This window comes from Colossoma macropomum, unplaced genomic scaffold (genome assembly GCF_904425465.1).
Source record: "Colossoma macropomum unplaced genomic scaffold, Colossoma_macropomum, whole genome shotgun sequence".
In the NCBI taxonomy this organism is placed as follows: domain Eukaryota; kingdom Metazoa; phylum Chordata; class Actinopteri; order Characiformes; family Serrasalmidae; genus Colossoma; species Colossoma macropomum.
Window position 1 is genome coordinate 28,747,798 of NW_023494805.1, and position 22,510 is coordinate 28,770,307.

At 40.3% G+C, this 22,510-nt stretch overlaps 2 protein-coding genes across 2 annotated transcripts in view; both read left to right on the forward strand.

The window, feature by feature from the left end:
* Nucleotides 1-15,579, forward strand: part of htr2cl1 (5-hydroxytryptamine (serotonin) receptor 2C, G protein-coupled-like 1) — a 145,421-nt gene extending 129,842 nt beyond the window's left edge. Inside the window, exons 3-4 of the mRNA XM_036597569.1 lie at nucleotides 3,715-3,915; nucleotides 13,876-15,579. Coding sequence (XP_036453462.1) covers nucleotides 3,715-3,915; nucleotides 13,876-14,840 — 1,166 coding nt within the window. The 3' untranslated portion in view covers nucleotides 14,841-15,579. The remainder of the gene's footprint in view (nucleotides 1-3,714; nucleotides 3,916-13,875) is intronic.
* A 5,693-nt stretch (nucleotides 15,580-21,272) lies between these two features.
* zgc:109889 (uncharacterized protein LOC553542 homolog) overlaps nucleotides 21,273-22,510 on the forward strand; it is a 49,144-nt gene continuing 47,906 nt past the window's right edge. Inside the window, exon 1 of the mRNA XM_036597449.1 lies at nucleotides 21,273-21,534. The gene's annotated coding sequence lies outside the window, so the exon portion shown is untranslated. The remainder of the gene's footprint in view (nucleotides 21,535-22,510) is intronic.

Consider the following 22,510-nt stretch of genomic DNA (forward strand, 5'->3'; position numbering starts at 1 on the left):
ATCTAATGTATCTGCTGTACTTTCCTCGTCCAAACACACTTTTACAGTCCCCTTTGTTCACACGCTCATTCCCTGGTCTGTCACAGCAAAGCTTAGCTCTGATCAGCTGGAATGAGCGCTGGGCTCCAGAGTCTTTTCCCATGCTGATAAGCAGTCTGTTACCGTGGTATTACCCTGCGCTTCACGTCTCCAGCACTTTCCCCTCAATATGACCCTCCTTTTCCCCAGATCCTCTATTAATACAGGTCAGCTTTAGTGCAAACTGACCCTTTCAGCTTTATCAAAGTGGTTTAAACCTTTTTTAATGCCATGAGTAAATCCAGATTACATGGAGTAGATCTACCGTGATCTTTCTGTTCTTTCTCTCTCGCCAGTTCATTTCACACCTGTTGTCTTTGTTAAGAAGGATTTCAACAATACTTTATTCAGACTATAGTTTTGTTTGAGACCAGGGATGTCACGAGAGATTCATGGATAGGGGGCTAAGCCTTTACAAAGGGGGTCTGGGCACATGCTCCTCTAGAAGGATGTTTTAATGGTCTGTTTGTCATGAACTTTTAAAGTAGCAATGGGCAGAAAATGTATCAAGAATAGCTGGTCAAGTTGGCACTACTTCTCCGCAGTGTATGAAGCACAAATCTATTTCTTCGCAGTGTATGAAGCACAAATTGTTTACTACTTAAATACTATGTCTGTCCACCTACGCAGACTACAGATCAAACAAAGGTATTAGTAAAGTATTGTTATCTCCTCTCTTAGATAAGCTGCAGCTCCTAAATATAACTACTTATCACTGAACAAAACCTTTTATCTCCATTTTTCAGTTTTTGACATAATTTGAAAAAGCCTGTTGCTCTTTACATTGTGTGTCAATTTCATGATGAATGGACCAAAAGAAACGGCCCAAAAAGACTTGGGAAAAATTTCTGGTTCCACTGACTTACATTAAAAGTAATGTATGTTTTTTCCTTCTCCTGTAAAGTTATCATTTTGGAGATAAAATGTTTTGTTCTGACAGCACATGCACACACACTCTAAGCCACTTATCCCTCTGGGTCGCAGGGGGGCTGGAGCCCATCCTAGCAGTCATTTGGCTGGATACACCCTGGACAGGTCACCAGTCCATTGCAGGGCATACAGACATATACATTTACACACACACACTTAGAGGCAATTCAGCATGTCCAGTTGTCCTGACGGCATGTGTTTGGACTGTGGGAGGAAATCCCCCCCACAGACACGGGGAGAACATGCACACAGAAAGGACCCGCCAGGCCCGGGAATCAAACCCTGGCTCTTCTTGCTGTGAGGGAACAGCACTTCCCACTGCACCACCGTGCCGCCCTCTTCTGACAGCAGCAATATGTTATTCATATATGCAGCTTATGTAAGATAAGTACAGTCTCAGTTTGTACAAATAGAGTGTGATTTTGTTTTGTACTCTTGGTAGTCTAGCGCAGAAATTATGTTTTCTCAGTTATTTTTTCATTTAGTCTCACAGATGAGGATATATTATGGGAATAACATTTCTACAAAATCAATATTAATTTTAACTGAAAGCTTAAACAACATTCACTCACTTTCTTCTTGATCACTACCTGCATCAGACCTGCTTCTTCAGCTCTGTCAGTCTCCTTCAGCTTCTTTCTCTCCCTCTCCTTGCCTGTGGTTAGTAGTGTGTTAGATTTACAAGACCTTAAGGATCATTGGACCTCATTCGTTAATATCTTCCTAAGTTTTTTGTTCAATTAGTACTTGAGAAAGATCCTAAGAAAGAGTCTACATCAGATTCATGACACGTTCCTAAACTGCAGAACTGTTCACACCTTTGCCCAAAATAAGAAAATGCAGTTGAATGCCAGAATCTTTGTGAAAACTGTGTAAGTGCGTTTTAAGAAATTTCTTGTTAAGTATGGTTGGTAATTATTATTATTATTATTTTATTTTTGAATCCTCTCATCTGACTGGCTGTGTATGTAGCTGCCACCTCTTAATCACCATCTAACATTACAGACTGAGGAATTCAGGGATATAAAACTGTGTTACAATGGCAATATCTACAATAAAACAATAAATAGAGCTAATATAAAACTGTTACAATGACAATATCTACAGTAAAACAATAAATAGAGCTAATACTGGTGTGATTGAATACTTATCAGAAATGTTAAAACAAATATCCCCCTATGCCCTTTTCTGTACCTCACATGAACTTAAAGTTATCTAGCTAAAGAGCAACCAGCTAAAATCGCGATAGCCAGCTGAAATGACCACAGTTTGCACAAATTCATGTTGTAGGTGGGTATCTTCACCCTCTAACTATTTACTGATTCAGACCGTATATTATGTATTTTTAATATAGACACCTACAATATGGATTTGTGCAAATTGTGGTTCTGTTCACTCTTTGACTACTTACTAATTCAGACTGTATATTCTATATTTTGGCCTAATCTTTATTTTAGTGTGCTTCTAGCTAAAGTCTCATCACAGCTTCAGCAGTCGCTGATTGATGTTACTTTGCAGAGTGAATAGTAACAGAGACCCTCTCCCAGGTCTGATGATTGGCTTACAACTTATGAGGTCTGATGTGATTGGTTTACAACTTACAAGGTCTGATTTGATCAGCTGAGGTGGTGTTACACCAAAGCTGAAGAGCAGAGGATTGCCGTCTCCTGTTGTTATGGTGGAATATCTCTGGTAGCACCACTGATGCAGGAGTGGATTAGAGCAGCAGCAGCACCTCCCCCAGTGTGCCCTGCTATGATAGTATATTGTGAATTTGGAGACACAACAACATGGTTGAATGATAATGAAAAAAAGCACAATACTGGTCATAATTTGAACTAGTAATCTACTTTCATTTGAGGGAGCTAAATAATATTTAAGGGAGACTAAAACTGGCCTAGCAATGCCCCATTTAAGACTAAAGTTACAGTGTTAGTTGTACTTAACACTATCGTAACTATCATGCAAAAGTCAGACACCCCCTTCATTTATTTAATTTCCAGGAAGCATATATTTAACAGAAAATTACACCTCAAAACAATATAATACCATAATTTTGTCCACCCTTTTCCTTTATTCCATTCTTTTCAGAGGACTTGCTTTCAGTTGTTTGAAGAAATCTGCAGGAATATCTTAGAAGTTGGTGGTATTTTCTGCTTCTGAATCTAAAGCACATTCAGAGATGTCTTCTCACAGTGGAAGGACGGACAGAAACACATGGATTTTATCTGATTTTGAAGCAAGAGTGGAGCTTGACTTTGTCCTAGAGATGAAAAAGATGTCTTGCACTGTTGTTAGGAATTTTGTCTATATGTTTTTATATTTTTTAACTTCAGTTTTAGAACCCACTGTTTTTTCACTTTTTCCTTTGTCTTTTCCTATGCCCCTTATGCAAGTAGATTATCTAATCTCCTCAGCAATATCTCCTGAAAAATAAACAAATTGCAGTATTCACTGGAAATTGGGTAAATGAGGAGTGGTCTCTGACTTCTGCACAGTTTGGCTGTAGTTATAATATTAATTGTAATTAAGACTGTATTTTTGGTTCTATTTACGACTATAATTATAACATTAGTCAAAACTATCAAAACACATATCATTATAGTCTAAACTATAGTTATTAGTTAACAATATAGTTATAGTCTTAATTAAGCCTGTAGTTATAATATTACTAACAGTTACATACTCTTTGTGTCTTCTCTCTAGACTATGCCTGGCCGCTGCCTAATGCCCTGTGTCCAATCTGGATCTACCTGGACGTGCTTTTCTCCACGGCCTCCATCATGCACCTGTGTGCTATCTCTTTGGACCGCTATGTGGCCATCTGCAACCCCATACAGCACAGCCGCTTTAACTCACGCACCAAAGCCATGCTGAAAATAGCCGCCGTCTGGACCATCTCTATAGGTATACTGCTGACGTATGCATTTCAGTGTTTCTGAGTTGCTGTATGTAGCAGGGAAAAGACAGATGTTATCTCTATCAATGAAGAACAAGTTGCTAGCAATGAGAAGTAATTGTCCTTAACGAAGATGCTTAAGTGCAGAGAAATAAATGTACTCTGTTGGTCTTCATGGCTGCCCTCCATATTATTCTTCAGATCAGTTTGACTGCTGTTGTTTGTAGAGGGCCAGTTAAAGCCTTATTCAGGAAATGCTGAAGCGGCTCCATGGCTACTCTCTTAGTGTTGAGTGTAAATGAACCTGTTGTATGTTTTGGTTGGTCTGGTTAATGTTATTCAAATGGCTATGTTGTCACAGTACTCCAAGTGTCCCAGTTGCAGCAATTCCTGATTTGTGGTTTAAGTGCACTACAGATTGCAAATGTCCCCTTGATTCCACTACCGTACCTCAAGAGTCCCATAGCACTCCTCAGGACCTGAGAGGAGACTTGGAGAGAGGCCGTCTGACACTTGTAGAGATGCTGGAGTTTCTCAGGGGTTCTGCTTGAGCTCCTCTGTTTAAGAAGGGCAGCACTGCAGCAGAAGGAGTACCTCCCTGCACTCTAAATGTGTTCTTCTACTTTTCAAATGCAAAGATGGCCCCCTAGTGTCCAAAAATGTTTATTACAATTAGGCAACAACGACTTAGACATTGTAAGGTCAAACCACAAGGGTCCCCAACTGACAAGTTGGAAGCAGGAGTACATCAAAGTGTCTTAGGCCATCTTTGAACGCATGAGTGGCAAAAAAGGCTTGCCAGTGGGGGGCTTACTTATGGACCTTTAATGATCTTGTTATCATGTTCATCAGAGAACCTCCCCCGCCATCTCTCTCTCTCTGACTCTCCCTCCTTTCTGCTGCATTCACAGTCTAATCTCAGAAATTAGAAATGCATATCATACAGTTTGAACAAGACATCCACTATCAAAATGCCGTGCGCATACACTCTCACCTGCGTACACATAAACATGTCGCATTCCTGTGCAAAAGTCATGGGAAAATGATATGTACAGTATAATGAGAGTATATATTATGGCTGTAATAAATAATTAATCATGCTTAATCACATTAATTTATGTAGTTAATCATGATTGATTGCTTTTGTCTCATTCAAATTTAACCCTAGAAAAGATACATATCATATTACAGTCCATTCTCCCAACATCCTTCGGCTCTTGTTCGTGCAGCTTGTGAATTCTTCTTACAGTGAAGAATCTTGAGGGGAACTGTAGCTTTCCAAAACTGTGTACCTCCAAAATGTTAACTTTTTTGACGATATACACTATATGACCAAAAGTATGTGGACTTAATTATTGAGTTCAGGTGTACTGCCACAATGCAGCAAACCATGCAAACTCACACAGTAGGGCCGCCAAGTGCAGAAGCGCATAGCATAAGTTCCAAACTGCCTCTGAAAGCAACATCAGTACAAGAACTGTGCGTCAGATGCTTCATGAAATGGGTTTCCATGGCTGAGCAGCTGCACACAAATGTGAGGTCATTATACACTATGCAAAGTGTCGGCTAGAGTAGTGCAAAGCGCACTGCCACTGGACTCTGGAGCAGTGGAACTGTGTTCTCTGGAGTGATGACTCACACTTTATTCTCTGGAAGTCTGATGGATGAATCTGGGTTTAGCAGATGCCAGGAGGACATTATCTACTGGAATGCACAGTGCCAACAGTAAAGTTTGGTGAAGTGGGGATAATAGTCTGGGGCTGTTTTTCATGGTTTGGGCTCGGCCGCTTACTTCCAGTGAAGAGTAATGTTAATGTTACAGCAAACAAAGACATTTTAGACAATTATAAGCTTCCAACTTTGTTTGGGGAAGGCTCTTTCCTGTTCCAGCATGACTGTATCCCTGTGCATCCCTGATGAATTTGGTGTGAAGGAACTCAGACTGCACAGAGCCCTTACCTCAACCTTATGAAAACACCTTTGGGATGAACTGGAATGTAAGCCTTCTCTTCCAACATTAGTGCCTGACCACATAAATGCTCTTTTAACTGAATGGGCAGAAATTCCCGCAGACACGCTCCAAACTTTTGCGGAAACTTTCCTAGAATAGTAAACTCTGGTATAGTCACAAAGGGGCCAACTCCATTTTAATGCCATGGTTTTGGAATGGGAAGTCCGACAACCTCATGTAGATGTGATGGTCAGTTGTCCACATAATTTTGGCCATATAGAGTATATAACATATATGAACCACCTTTATATGTCTCCTATTACAGCCTTCACAAAGATACAGAGATATACCTTCACTGCAACACACACACATACATATATTTAGTACACACTAAGAAAGATGAGTCATGGCGTGTCCACCTGGATCGAGGCTATAATAAGAAGTGCTAGAAGGCAGCTGTACATTGTGCCCTGCCCTTACCTCCAGTCCAGTTTTCCAAGGTTTTTTATGATCTATTATTTGTACCACGTAGATGTAGAAAGGTCTGGTGTTGTGGGGTTGCTGTTGTCCCTTATGATGAATCTGTTATCTAAACATTAACAACTAATCTTCAGTCCAGCTAGTACACGTCAAGGAAATAACCACCACCATCTATGAATGCATGAGCAGCAAAAAAAGGCTTGCCAGTACGGCACTTACTTATAGACCTTTAATGATCTGGTTATCATCAGAAGTATCATCAGAAAACCTCCCCCTCCTTGCTTAATTCGCTGTCTCCTCCCAGAAATAAGAAATGTGCAGATGCATAACAATTTTCCAAACATCCACATTCAAAATGTTATACATTCACACCCTAACCTGCATACATGGTGCATCTCTGTGCAAAAGTCATGGACCTTCTAAGAAAATTGTATGGAAAGGACAACAATAGAATAAATTATGGCTTAGATAAATAATTAGTTATACTTAATCATATTCATTTGTGTAATTAATCAAGATTAATAGCATTTATTTGATCAAATCTTACCCTTGACTTTATAAAAGACTGGTAGTGAAAAGGTTAAAGATTATTTAAAAAGCAATGCATTTTGTTGTAGTTTAATGAGTCGACCAAATAAGCTTCATCAAGATGCATTTTGCTTTCAATAATTCAGCAACATTGTTTTTAATCTCCTCATGAATGCATTAATGGCTAAGCCTTCATCAGCATTCTGATGCCTAAACATATACCTTAAGTACTGCTCTCATCAAAAACATTTGATTTGAGAGAACTGGCTGAATTTCCACCCATTATTTGAACTCGAGCCCTTCCTTTATTTGATTCCTAACTGCAATCAAATACAGAATTAAACCTCCATCTGCTGAGGCTCTGATTCATCGTCTCTAATTGAATAGAATATACACTTATTCAGCCACTAGGAAGCGAGATGTGCAGAGATAAGTGTATGCTGATTGAAGTGGCAGTTTCTGAGCTGCTGTTCTAACAAGTTAGATGTTTTAGCATTATTTAATGTTAAATGCTACTACAGTCCCAGAACAGATCGGTTAAAGACATGTAAAGAAATGTGTTGAAAGAAAGTGTTATTTCCTCTTATTTCCAGTTTAGAGCAACACATCAACACATAAAACCAACCCATATATTATCTTATTTAACGCAGACAATATATTCTAATTGAATGTTTGAAAAATGTGTTACTGAGAAAGGTTTCATTTAAACTCATGCTATTGTTATCACCTGTAGTACTGCTTTTAGTTCATTCCTGAAGCTGAAGACAGTTTAATCCAGATCTATGTGAAAGACCACACTCTCAGTTCAGTATCAAAACTACTATTAGACAGCTCTACAATAAGTTAAATATCTAAGTTTGTGTTTATGACAATTTTAGTATGATGTTTAAAGACAATGTTAGAGAGCAATGTTAAGACCAGTTTGTTAACTGAGTTACTTGTTCTTGAGCTGTGGCGTGTTAAATGTGTCAGATTAAACAGCACAGTACAGCACACTCACATTTGCAATTAAAACATTCTGCATAAAGATAAATATCTAGACAATTGTACAAACTTTAACATTTCTGATGTTTCATTAAAGTTCGGATTCGAACGCTGCTCTGACTAACTCTAGTGTTATCCATAGCATTAGCTAAACTTCCACCTTATTAAACATGAAAAAGTGGCTAAAATATTCATCTTTTTTATATATCTAAATGTAGTGTCCAGAATCCTTCTTTGCTTTAAATTGGCCTACATTCATATTTTGTTAGATCTCAAACATGTATGTCTCCACTTAAACCTCAACAATAAAATGTTTTCAGTGTGCTTCCAAGCTTGGTAACACTTTATTCTCAGTGGTCCTTTGTAGATGATTAATAAACTCTTAACGAGGTATTAGTAACACATCAACAACATACCAGTGAAGTACCAGTAGTGAACTACTGAACTTGATGTGTTACATGAAGTAGACTTCATATTCTACTTCCATTAAACAAAACCTAATCTTACCCAACCTTACCCAAAACCTACTCTTAATCCCAGCCCTAATCCTAACCTGACCTTAACCTCAACCCAAAACCTAATCCTAACCCTCACTCTGGCCCTAATCCTAACCCTAACTTTAACCGAAACCTAATCCAGTTAAACTCCTCTTAGAATGGTGTCAGCAGCATGTCTGTAACAGCTTGTTGAGGATGTTGAGATGGTCTGTTTTACACCTGTTATATGTTCAGTGACCTCTCAGGTCAACAATATTTACAGATATGAACTTGGACACTCCAAGTAAAGTGGAAAAACAACTGAATTCAGCAAATTATAAACTAATTTTATTCACAAAGTTAATTAAAAGTACCTTGATAATCTACTGAATGTATTCACTGCTGCTACATCACTGATATGTTGTTGATATGTTACTGAGAGTCTGTGGAGTGTTTGTTTTATCTAAAAAGGACCACTCAAAATAGTCACCCTACGCTTTCCTTTGTGCTACTGAGCATTTTAATCTTTCAGCATGAGTGTCACAGATGCTACCAGGTGAAAATTTGATGGACATGGCAACAGTAACCAAGGGTGCATTTATACTTGTGGTTCGGTTCTCTTGGTCAGGACCAAAGCAGAAAATGATACTGTTATGTTTTAATGTGGTGTTAGAGTTCACACTGACATATTGAGCATTGAACCGTAAGAAAAAATAACAAAAAAAAGTAAAAAGTCACAACTCATTGGTCAGATTTTATGACATACAATAACTGTGATGATGTCCACTGAACTTTCTAAATCATGCTTTTCTCCGATCTGTCTGGGTTCATTATCCATCTTGTGAAATCAGAGCAACAAGCCACGGGACTCCCACTGTCAGTGTGGTTTTGCATGATGCAAAGCAGGGTGAAATCCCTGTAACAGCCTTGAGTGGCTTACTGCTTTCATGTATAATAATTTATGTAATACATAATATAATATACATTGTCATGGGTGCTGCTGACCAGCATACCAACATCCGAACACAACACATGCTGGTTTTGCTGGTGACCAGCCATACTGGCCAATGCTGTTTTTTTCTAGCAGGGCCATTAAATGTGCATATGAGGGGTTTTATAATGACTTCAAATGTGCCTCAGCTTCGTTTTGAAAGTGAAACTATCCGTTCTATAATTATCAATTTGGAGGTTATGAAGAGATTAGAGAGGTTATGCAGAGAGGAGAGAATGGCTCATTCTGTCTTTGGTCTGTTTAGACATCTTTGTTATTGTGTTCATACATCAAACAAACCTCATCAGAGTTCATTTTGAAGCAAACTGAAACCAACCCACTCAGGAGGTCTTGGCTTGCTTATCTGGTGCACACCACAGTTCAGAAGGCAGCGTTCTCACTTGCTCCTGCACTAACAGAGCAATGGGACCAGGGTTTGTTTTAATCACATTCCAGCCAGAACTTTGCAAATGTCATGAGTTGATTGATAAAAATCCATCTGAAGTAGACTACACCTATTTCCTCGATTACACTACAACTAATGAGTTCTGAGAAGTCATGTAGTGTCAATGACTTGTTACTATGGAAGATTCATGTTGATGAATGGGAAAATGAACTTGTTTGTAATGAACGTATCCATGTTCAAATTTGTTCTTTCATGCTATTGCCAGGTGGGACAAGCATCCCACAGTGTTGACAGGTCTCATTCAAACTAATGAGAAATTGTAGTGTCAAAATACATAAATTTATTCTGATTGTGCAATCAATATTTTTTGAATATCCCACTGAGATATCTTGCAGTTACAGATTCAGGGTTCTTTTAGCTATAAATTTGTGGTGGAATAGCTTACACTTGCCTGTAACAGTGCATTTTGTTAGTCCTGAAATACACCAGTATTACACTCCAGGGCTGTATTTTCAAAAGCTTGACTTCAAAGTTTAACAACCCAGAGGAATCAAACCTGGTTCAAATTAACCAGTGGTTCATAAAGCTGTGAGCTGGGAAAGTAAAATATAGGCATTGCTTCATACAGCTCTATTCCACTGGCATGTGATGCAGTTAGGGGACCAAGCACTGACACATCAATGCACATAACTTCAAAAGCTGACCCGTAAGAGGGCTGAAAGCAAACTCAAATCAAGCAGCCTGATTTGAAATGTTTTACAATCCTGTTTTTTTCTACCATCAGTTGTTCAATGGCAAGCCTGTGGGTTAGCAAGATGAAAGTGTCAAAAATGTTCATATTTCACTTTCCTATTTCATGGTCTTAACAAACCACTGACAGACAAAAACAGAAAAGTGAAAGTGTTTTTGCAAATCAGCCTGATCAGTTTGAACCCGGCTTTATTCTGCTGGATAACAAACTTTTGAAATTATACACAGTAGAAAATAAAGCCCAAAGTGTAATATTGGCAGAGTAAGCGGAGGATGATGTCCTCTGAATTTGCCCAATGTGGGATGCACACATAAATACACTTTCACTGGGAGGTGTAAAAAACATTTTTAAGAATAGACATTTGATTGACAGGCTATGCCGCAATTTTATTGGCTTTAGCTGATTTAAGGTTACGAGCTGGCAAGATAATTTTTTACTGTACACTGTTATATTTCACACCACTACTTGTTGTAGCATGACTGAAGTTATGAAATACAGACAGCATTATCTCCATATAACATTGTGGCATCAACAAAAAAGATGTAGGAAACATGGTACTATCAGTGAATGCTTTTTTATTAAACACAGTAGTAGTGAACAACTGCCACTCAGTACTGTGGAACTGGCCAAGATAGCAGGCAGGTCACTTTCTCCTGACGGTAGGCACTTACACTGCACCAACTACCCGCAGTACAGCACAGATTAGCACAAATAACACATGTGCACACCTTTAACCTAACAACAACACCTTATTTACAGTAAAAGGTTCTCTTACCATTAACATGGTGCTTCCCAAGAGCCTCTGCTTGTAGCTTATCTGCATGGCCATTCCTCTTTTTCACCCATGGCAGTGCAAGCCAGTAGTGGGTAGATATAGAAACTGAAATTTATAGTTCTCAGTGAAAAAAACGATAAGCCATACAAAGTCTGTATGAAGTTGGGAGATGGTTCAATCAGGGATGTTTACTATTGCTCTAAGGCAGACTACATTTCCATTTATTCAGTTAGCAGACACTCCTATTCAGAGTGACTTACAAAATGTGTCAAACAGTGGAAGCCAAATCAACAGAAATTACCCAGTGAATCTGCAAGAATATATGACCTTATACGCAAGAGCTCCATCATAGCTTGATACTAGTTAAATGACTAAATAAATAAGAACACATTTACATGCAGGTTTTTTTGTCAATAAATAAAAATAAACACAGATTTTCAGTGCAGAGGATTGTTGAAAAAATTGGACCAGTGAAATGTGAAGAGCAAGTGAGTACAGAAAGTTGTTACTCTACGTATGTATTTTTTGAGGAGACAGATCTTCAGACCATGGCAGGGGAAGTTCATTCTACCACAGAGGGACACTGAAGCAGTGAGACACTGCATTGTGAGCACATTCGAAGACCTAAATTGTTGTGTGGGTATGTGGTTTTGAACTGAGATGGTGAGAGGCTGAGCTCTTTGAAGCCTGGAATGTGAGAACCAGAGCTTTGTGTGTAATTTGTGCTGCAACAGGGAGCCAGTGAAGTGATCTCAGCAGAGGACTCACATGGGAGAGTTTCAGAAGGCTTCGGACCAGCCGAGCTGGAGCATTCTGAATGCATTCTGAACGCTCTGTAGAGGAGAAAAGAGGGAACACCTGCAAAGAAATGTAATTTTGAAATGAAAAATGCACTCAAAATCTAGGTATTTTGATAAAAAAATTGCACTACAATTTCTCAGTAAGTTGAATGAGGTTTTTATCAGTTTGCAACAGTCGCTTTGTAAGAACGCATTTGTAGGTTGAAGATGGATTTGCATTTATGCATTTGTCAGATATTCTTATCCAGAGTGACATATAATTTTATCATTATCATCATTATGGAGGTAGGCAAATGTAGCATTAGGAGTCTGTCCAAGCTTGTGTACTTGCCTGGACCAGAGGTCAAACTCAAGTCTTCACTGCGGACAACCCATGTCAAAGATATGCTAAGTTCTTGTGGCCCGACACAAAATTTCTTAGAATAGTGATTAGCAGGGCTTAATTAATAAATGATGATGTCCTGGATCACTGAATAGCAGTGGATCCGGCAGGTCCATGGGGCGGGGGAGGACCTGGAGGAGGGAGCTTTGCCCATAACATTGTACTTTACAACTACTGAGTGTGTTATCAAAGCTTCTACTGCATGAGTAGTTAATAAACTGGGGCTGGATTCACGAAAGCTTTCTTAAGAAAAAGAAGACTAACACTAAGAAGTTCATAAGATTGTTCTTAAATGCAGTTCCTGAAAAAAACTTGAAAAGTTCTCATATATTCTCTTAAGATAATCTTAATTAATTATTCTTAAGAAAATCTCCATTGTTTTCTTTCGTTGCATTTTACCATGTACCATAAATGAAACGAAATACAGTTTAAATTTGTATTAACTGTTATTTCCATTATTTAGTTAAATCCACTCAGAGGACAGCAAAATAGAGGAAAAACATCAAAACAAGCGTTTGAAACAATACAGCAAACAAGAACTGGAGGTAATGGTGGAAGAAATAGCCGGCAGGAAAAAAATCCTTGTTGGAAAATATGATAATTGGGGGGTGACAGATGAGGATGGGCAGGAGGAGCAACAGAGGCAGCATTTGTCATAAATTTAGATGCTTACATTGTGAACTCTTATGGCCTCAGACAAGTGTGAGGTTATTATAAGTCCTTTCTGTGTGGAGTATGCATGTTCTCCCCGTGTCTGTGTGGGTTTCATCTGGGTGCTCCGGTTTTCTCCCACAGTCCAAAGACGTGGTCAGGTCAATTGGACATGCTAAATTGCCCCTAGGTGTGAATGTGTATGTCTCTGTCTGTTTGTCTGTCAGCCCTGGAATGGACTGGCAACCTGTCCAGGATGTTTCCTGCCTTCTGCCCAGTGACTGCTTGGATAAGCTCGAGCAACACCCCCCCAGCTTTGATAATGTGTCTGAGGGATAAAATGTATTTTCAAGAATACCACTTGTTCTTAGAATTAATCTCAAGGAAGTAGTTAAGAAAAGAAAATAAGATAATTCTTAAGACGTTATTTGAAGAATAACAATTTCTCATAACGTTTTTCCTAAGAAGGAAGTTAAGAAAAAACACATTTAATACGATTTTCTTTGTTAAGACACTTTCGTGAATCTGGCCCCTGACGTCAAAAACAAGTGGTTTTATTACTTTGCTTTTCAGATCAGCGCATGAATGTATTTTATATATATGAACAAGGTTCTGGATCAACTAAAACACCATGCTTGTTCTGCTACAAGTTAGGCCCTGGTCCCATAAGCATGTTGCTTATTGATTATAAGTTATCAAATGTTCCCACTCAAACCTCTCCCTCTTTTTTCTTTCCCTCTATTACTCTCTCTCTCTCTCTCTCTCTCTCTCTCTCTCTCTCTCTCTCTCTCAGGTGTCTCCATGCCCATCCCGGTCATTGGTCTTAGCAATAAGGACAAAGTCTTTGTGAACGGCAGCTGCGTCCTGAATGAGGAGCGTTTCATGCTGGTCGGCTCCTTTGTGGCCTTCTTCATCCCTTTGGTCATCATGGTCGTCACCTACTGCCTCACGGTGCAGGCCCTCCAACGCCAGGCATCTGTCTTCCTCTATGAGTCTAAGGCCTCTTCCCAGCAGCCCTTGCAGCCCCCAGCTCCGTCTGCTTCCCATCTGGCTCCTCCCCCTGCCCCTTCTCGCCGCAGCAGCCTGAACTGCCTTAGGTTAGGGGGAGGCGATGGGAACTCTCTGAGCCCTGCCACACTTTCGGACAGCATTTCCATCGTAGGCAGTTCAGAGGCCCCGTCCCAGCTCAACTCACCCGTAGGACGGGACCCGGGCGGGGCCCATGGCCGCCGCGGCATGATGCAGGCCATCAAGAACGAGCGGCGGGCCTCTAAAGTTCTTGGTGTGGTCTTCTTCCTCTTCCTGCTCATGTGGTGCCCGTTCTTCATCACCAATGTGCTGTTCGTTTTGTGCCGTGGGGCATGCAATGAGCCCTTGCTCTCTGAACTGCTCAACGTCTTTGTTTGGGTGGGTTACATATCCTCGGGGGTCAACCCTCTGGTCTACACGCTCTTTAATAAGACCTACAGACGGGCTTTCTCCAGTTACATGCGCTGCCGCTACAGCGGAGTGCGGCTCAAGCCCATTCCCATCTATGCCCAGCCCTGCCCGTCTCACGCTGCAGTCACACCCCTCCTGATCTGTGGCAAGGTGGGAGTGGACCGGAACAGTAACTGCCGGAATGGAGATGGGAACGGGCTTGGAAACCTGGAGCCCCCAGACACGGACACAGAAGCAGGACTGGAGCTACGACCCGGGATGTCAGCGCTGTCCGTCAACAGCTGCCAAACACTCCCAGAACACACCAGCAGTGTCTGATTGGCTCCAGCTTCTGAAAAAAAACCTACGAAATGGTGCAACGTCAACCCAAAGGGACTAACTTGTGTTTTATGTATTCCCTTGGGGTGTGTCTGCATCCTTCTCAAGGAAGGAACTGCCCACACACCAATGGAACTCATGCCAGCACTGTGATTGGCTATCGTCACTGCCTCTGGCTGTGACTCGGCCATTCTAGAATGTATGCTGGGTGAGGAATGACTCAAAGCACCATAGACTGACCCTGGGTCGGGCGCGTCGGGGCACTTCCAGGACACTCAGCACTGTGCAGGAATGAAATACGAGTAAATAATCTATAAACCAACTTCCTGGGCATGGATTGAGCCTAGTCTTGGACTTAATTGTATCATCAATGGTGAATCAAAGTCATTTTAGTCTAGGATCAAGCTTAATCTGGGTCTGAGAAATTGGCGCTATTAGTAAGAACATAGTTCCTTGATGGAACTGTGTTTGAACAAGTTCAGATGTCTGAATGCCAAATAATAACTATGTTGCATGGCTTATTCCAGTTTCTTAGCAAAACAGAATCAAACAGTGCGACTTGCTGAATATGCAGCGAGGCTTCCAATCAGAGAGTTTACAGCACCCTCATGTGGTTCATTGCAGGAGTTGCAGGTGGCTTGTGAGATAAAAGAGCAAAAAGAGGCTGAACTACATTTGAAGACAAAAATGTCAGGTATTAAAAGAACCACACCAGATACATTGAAGCTTTGATGAAATTACACTGACATTGCATACGTTTGCTTCAATACATTTACATCACTGGTAGATAATAGGACTTATCTATGCATAATTGTCCATGCGGTGTTTGGGGTATTTTATTCTTAGTTCATATGACCTGTTGGTTAAGAACAGAAAAGGCCTGAAAGAAGTCCTCCGTCCATCCCAGAACTGCCACTCACCTATAACCGTACATCCTTGACAAATTTGTAGAATGGAATGCAATTCAAATTGTAATGCACATTTCTGATCAAAGCATGCCGTGTGTGGGCAATCAAAGATATGGTGCACTAGAGCCGTGCTTTAAATCTTAGCGTATGGACTACGAGGTTGAAAAAGGTTTGCCTTTGGTTCACGGGCTGATTTATCCAGATTCTGCTGAGAGGTTCTAGAAGTTACTTTCTCAAGGATTTTCTCTCTCTTGTGGCGTGCTCTTTGTGCCACTAGCTTTGAAGGAGTAACTCCAGTGAATGTAGAGGTCAGTTATCTAGCAGTGTTGAGACTAAATGGAGAGGCACAGCACAACACTGCACAGAAAGCCTAGACAACATGAAAGAAATGGTTAGGACAAGCCACATCTAGGACAGCGAAAGCCAGTCTGTCAGATCCAAAACGTGTATTCTGAGGAGCTATAGGAACGTGTTGTTGTGTAAAAAGCTGTAAATGCTTGCTGTTTTGTGAGTGTGTAGAATTTTAGTATTCACTATGTATTAACACATCTCCCTCATTCAAACTGCCATTTTATACCAGAATCTGTGAATGTCTGTTCAGATCATGCCTCCTGTTCAAATCCTTTTGCATTATCTTTTTTTTTGTGCGGATGTTGCTGCTATTTATTTAATAAACATTACCATTATCATTGTTGCTGGTGTATGGTATTATTATGGTTCTGCAGGCCAAATCAGTGCAATTTAACATGTTTACTGCTTAAATGTGCTCAGTGATGACTGGTCATTATGTTGCATGGGAGGACTAGAAAAAAAACACCAGCAAACCAGCAAATTATTGCTGTCCAAAGAAAAACAAGTATCTCCAAAATGGTAACTTCACAGGAGTGGGGAAAGCATTTTTCACTTTTAATGTAAAATCTATGTAAATAGATTTTATTCCAAGCACTTTTGGAGCATTTCTGTCGACCAATTCATTATGACATTTTGACACAACGTGAGCTGCTGTGCTCAAACAATAAAAAAATGAAAATCCATCTGTTATGTTTTGGATGGTCAGCAGCAATGGAAGCAGTCAAGCTGATCTCCACCAAACTACCTATGTTGTGTTTTGGATGCTGGTATGGAGCATGACCCTGCTCGAAGACCAGCTAAACCAGTGGCAGACCAGCATAAACCAGGATAGACCAGCTTAGACCAGCATCAAATTCATGTTGGTCTGAGCTGTATTTTTTCAGAAGGGCTATCAATAGCTCACCCTGAAACACCACATTTGAGAGCCCCTTCAAAACTAAAGCAATTAAACAATGAAATGAGCTGTGTAGCCTGCTATTAAATGTTTAAATGTTGATCTGTACCATTACTTGATGAATATAGCAAACTAACAGAACAATCTCACTATATTCCACAGCAGCACTGAACCTGTGCTCAACTACAGCATGAGCAGAACGTGACAAGATTTCAGATCATTATTAAAGGACTCAGAAATAAACAAAATAAACGTATCTTAGCTGAATGACAAATACATGAGTTATAAGCTCCAAATGTGTGTACAGCAACTACAGCACCTTTGCATGGTGCTAGCATAACAATGTGAATCCCATAAAGGTGCTAGAAATTAGTATTATTGCATCGGTGAAAATACAGGCTTTTCAGATTTCTGGATTAAATGTTGCCATGGAATGACATGCTCACAGTTAGCTGTATCTGTGTAAACAAAACTATTGTACAATGGCTTCAAGCTTGTTTCTGCCGTTCAGATTTCAGAACTAGACCTTTCCTGAGTACTAACTGCAGACTGCAGGAGGGAGGAGCCGGACATCATGGGCTCAGAAATGAGCCCATATGGATAACAAATCTAGGGGGCTTTTCACTCTATGTAATACGTCACAATGTACTTGACATGGAATCACAGATAAGCTGTGAGAGTCTACAGTGTGGGCTAATGTAAATCAGACCCATCTTAGCCTATTCAAATTTTACTTACAACCTTTTGGTGGTGCTAGTGTTCTTAGGTCCACAAAAGTTTGCTAGAAGCAAAATTAATTTGCTTCTAGTCATTTGTTAACAGCAAGTCAAACAATGTGGATGCCAGAAGAATGACACCTCATTTTGATGCCTTTTTTATTGAGAGAGGAAGAGCTTAGCCCTCAGCCCTACTAGTCCATTTTTAAAAGCTACCTCTGAATGCACTTCAGTGTCAAATCTTTCCTAAGTTGAAGCAGATGAGCAGGGAAACTACTACACTGTGCAAAGATGTGGTTTGTGTAACTGGAACTGATCATTATTAATTCCAGTTTGTACTGGTCAGTGGTGAAATTAAAGGAAGGCTGTGTGGTTTGGTCTGGAATTGAACACGTATGAACACAGAAGAAATTCCAAATAACCCCAGATCTCGGTTCCAGTTTGACCTAACATAATTTAACTGAGGAAAGGGTATTATGGAGTATTCTCTAGTGCAGTATTGCACCCCTCAGCCTCAGCTTCTGTTTTGACAGAATTTGCAATTTTGTATCGTTTTCATGTTTCTACTTATCAGTCTTCTCTCACTATTACCTGCATAATGCGAATACATCATACAACCACTGGTAATCTATGCAGTGCTCAAATAGCAAACAGTCCTAACTGCTAGCCAAGCTACCTATGTATGCACGCACACATATACACCCACAAATAATATATATATTATATATATATATATATATATATATATATATATATATATATATATACAATAGAAGAAAATCTTGTATCTCCAAAATGGTAACTTTACAGGAAAAGGAAAAAACCTAGTTTACTTTCAATGTATGTCGATGGAACCAGACTTTTTTCCAAGTTATTGTGGGCCATTTCTATCGGTCCATTCTTCATGAAATTTACACACAATGTAAAGGGCAACAGGCATTTTTAAATTATTCCAAAAACTGAAAAACTTATGTTAGCATTTTAGCCCACACAGAAAAATCATGTCAAAGCAGTTATAGTTTTTCAAAACTTCCTTCCACCCTCAAGATACATCATCAGAAGCAGGTTTTCGTACTTAAGATCTTACTCTGTAGACCAGTGTTTCTCAACCCTGGTTCTGGAGGTCCACTGCTTTTTTAGGGTTTTCTCTGCTCCCAACACACTTGGTCCACCGAATCAGCTCATTAGCATTATTGACTTACTGGGTGCGTTAAAGCAAGAAAAACACAAAACTTTGCAGGGCAGCGGGCCTCCAGGACCAGGGTTAAGAAACACTGCTGTAGACTATTGCGGCACTATTTCTGAGAGTTAAGTAAGCATGTATGCATGTACAGATGTAGTGATGGTAAATTGTCCAGAGTGTCCCTTTAGGTCAGTACGCAATACAGTAGTACAGGTTCACTTTTTGCCAATTTTTATTTTCTAGGCTACTTACAGCATATCGCAGAGAGAGGCCTACAGACTGTTACGGCATGGAGCGTTTTGATCAAATGTCATGCCCAAGCATAAAACATATACACAGGTTACAGAGATAAATATTTTAAGAATGTTCCAGCTTCGCTACATGATATTGGTTTGATTTGATGTATCAAACTTTGATATGATGTTGCAGTGTTTCCTCTGCAATCAAGGGTATTAGTCAGTTCTTTGCTGCAGTAACAGTCTCTACTCTGCTGGGAAGGCTTTACACTGGATGTTGAACATGGCAATGAGAAATTGACTGTATTCAGCTACAAGAGCTTTAGTGAGATCAGGTACTAATGTTGGATGATCAGTTCTGGATCACAAATCTCATCCCAAAGGTATTGGATGGGGCTCCATCACTCCAGAGAACACAGTTCCACCTTTCAACCCCCAGTGCTGGGGGATTTCCTCTAGCTGACACTCAGCATTGGGCATGGTGACCTTAGGCTCATGTGCTGCTGCTCCAGATCTTCCTATTCTATTGGCAGTGCTTTTCAATGGAGATTTCAGTGGTCACCCCTAGTTACACCATTTTATGGAATAACCTTTTGTGAGGTAGCTTTTTAAGGCATTGAACTCTTTAGATGTCTTTCACACCTGCTCCAGCTAATTACCATGGTCCCAGATTTCCAAGTCCCTGATTGGCTGAATCAGATGCAGTAGTGTTAAGTAAGGGGGCAAGGCAGCTTATTAGATGCAGGTTGGAACTAGGGCTGAGCAATATGACATATATATATATATATATATATATATATATATATATATATATCATTATCATGATAAATTATGTTGCAATACAATACAATATGCTCTTATCCACAACATTTTGTGGATATCATCAGTTCTTGTAGAACACTGACCTACTGCATGTTTCTTTAAAAAGAAAACAACATTAGTTCTGTTTAGCTGGATTTAGTGCCACATACTGAATAAAAATCCTTGTATTCCCAGTTATTGATAGTATTTTTTACAATGTAGCACTACTGGTTCTTTTTTCTTAGTTCCAACTGATCAGATGTCTGAAGAAATTATCATCATGACATCATGTTTCATGAAAATTTCTGGAAGTATCACAATATTACATTTTTTGCATTATCGCCCAGGCAGGTATAAGTTGTGTGAGCACAGCTGAATGCCTGTGTCAGCAATCTGTGCAACTGAAATCACTCCTTAGATGATACTTTGTCCGGATACTTTTGGACATGTAATACAACAGAGGTCACAAGTCTTATTCAGCAAGGACTAGTGTGGCTGCAGAAGCACACCTGATTCAATGTGATTAATAAGTTAGTCTCAACCATCAAACAACTCATTAATTATCCTTGGTTGGAATGAAAACCTGCAGCCATACAAGTTTGGTGACCCTTTATCTACATCAGGGGTCGCTAGCCTTGGTCCTGGAGAGCTACCTGCCTGCAGATTCTCGTTCCAACCACAATCTTCCCCACCTGCTCCAGCTAATTAACATCTTCAGAGGTGATTGATTGGATGGATCAGATGCAGTAGTGTTAGAGGGGGCAACACGTTAGATACAGTTAAGAACAAAACAGGAAAGTAGATTTCCAGGAGAAGAGTGGGTGACCAGTGATCTATATGTGTTTCTCAACCCTGTTCCAGAAGGCCGGCTGCCCTGCACTTTTTTCTTTTTTCCCTGCTCCCAACACACCTGATCCAACTAATCATTTCATTCACAGCCCATTATTGTGTTAAAGTGGGTGGGTTAAAGCAGAAAAAAGCACTAAAATGTGCAGGGCAGTGGGCCTCCAGGACCAGGGTTTCTCAGCCCGTTAAAATCTATATCAAAGTTAGAACAATACCGCCACCTAGCGACGGAACCAAGGCATGACCACGACTTAAATCTGGCCGCGGTGCAATGAGCTGTTTTGTCTTGTTTAATTCTAAATCTTATTTACTGGTTTATTTTTTTTTAGAAAAGACTGTGGTAATATAAAGTACCCTAATCCATCATTGAGAACATGCAATGCACAAGCAAACGGCCTCTAATGTGTGGACTGGTGGCGCATCGCTCCGTGTTGTTGGTAGGCGGTGGGCTGGGACATTGGCGCATGCGCAGCGTCGCAGAAGAGTAGCCGCTGCTGCTGCTGCTGCCAGGGAAACACACACTGATTGTGCGCGTACACACAAACACACACACGCGAGAGGCAGCGAGCATCAGTCAGAGATTCACACACACCCCAAAACCAGACCCTCTCTGCTGTCTTCATCTGTTAGTGCGAGAGCCGTGGAGCGCAGGAGGCGATGTAAAACCAAAACAAAGGGCGAGAACGAAGAGAGGGACGAATCTGCGAGGCACAGCATCGTCTGCCTGCCTTTCTGTCTGTCTGTCTGCCCCTGCACAGGTAACCAAATGCACAGTTAATCGGTTTTACAGTCTTTGGGGATTCAGCGAAGCTAAGCAGCTAAAGCTAACCTCGTATTCTTTAATGCTCGCGTGTCTGCTGAGGTGGGGAGACTGTTGTTTATTTAAAAATAGGGATTTTGAAATGTGAAATGTAAGAATGTGTAATACTGTCTGAAATAACGTTAACGCTCTTTAAGAGACTGCTAACAGCTAACTAAGGTCCGTGGCTCGTAGTTATTGAACGCCACCTTTTGTTTGAAACATGGTCACCGTTATTTGCCCTCTGACCGCGGTGCGAGGGACGAGTTGGTTTCTTCTTATTCGAATGTTCCGTTCCACCTTAAATGGTGCCTCAGTTACATTCTGGCGGCTGTATAATTTAAGGTGGAACGGAACGTTCGAATAAGAAGCTCAACTCGTTTGTCTGTAACGTTAGCTGGTCGTTGCCTTTAGTAACGTTAACAGTATACAGTATTTGGATGTTTGCAGTAGTTTTGCATTTAAATCACATTTAAAGCGTCTGTGGCGCACTGCTTAATTCAGAACTAGTTAAAAGAGCTATTTGAATCAAATCAGCGTGTGGCCTAGGAGCAAATTAGCTTTGGAGATTTTGGTTAATCGTATAATACGCAGGCAAATGTTCTTAATGTCTGAGAAAAGGTCCTCTTATGGAGATTATGAGTGTCAGTGTGACGTACAGTTGGCCCCTTTACTACTTTACAAAGCTGCTTCTCCATTTGTGCTGTTTGGACACTTCTCCTCATTATGCTGTCTACCACATTCAGTTAAAGGGGAATAACACCGACTTTTCGAATTTTCTGTGTGGGTTAGTCGTTGAGACATAAACAAGGTCATTCAGTGTGACAGACTGTGAAATAGTTAATTGTAGAGGAACTTACTGACTCTTTTTACAGTGGTAGTAATAGGAACCAGATGTCGTGATGTCAACAACTCAAATATAGCCATTTTATTTG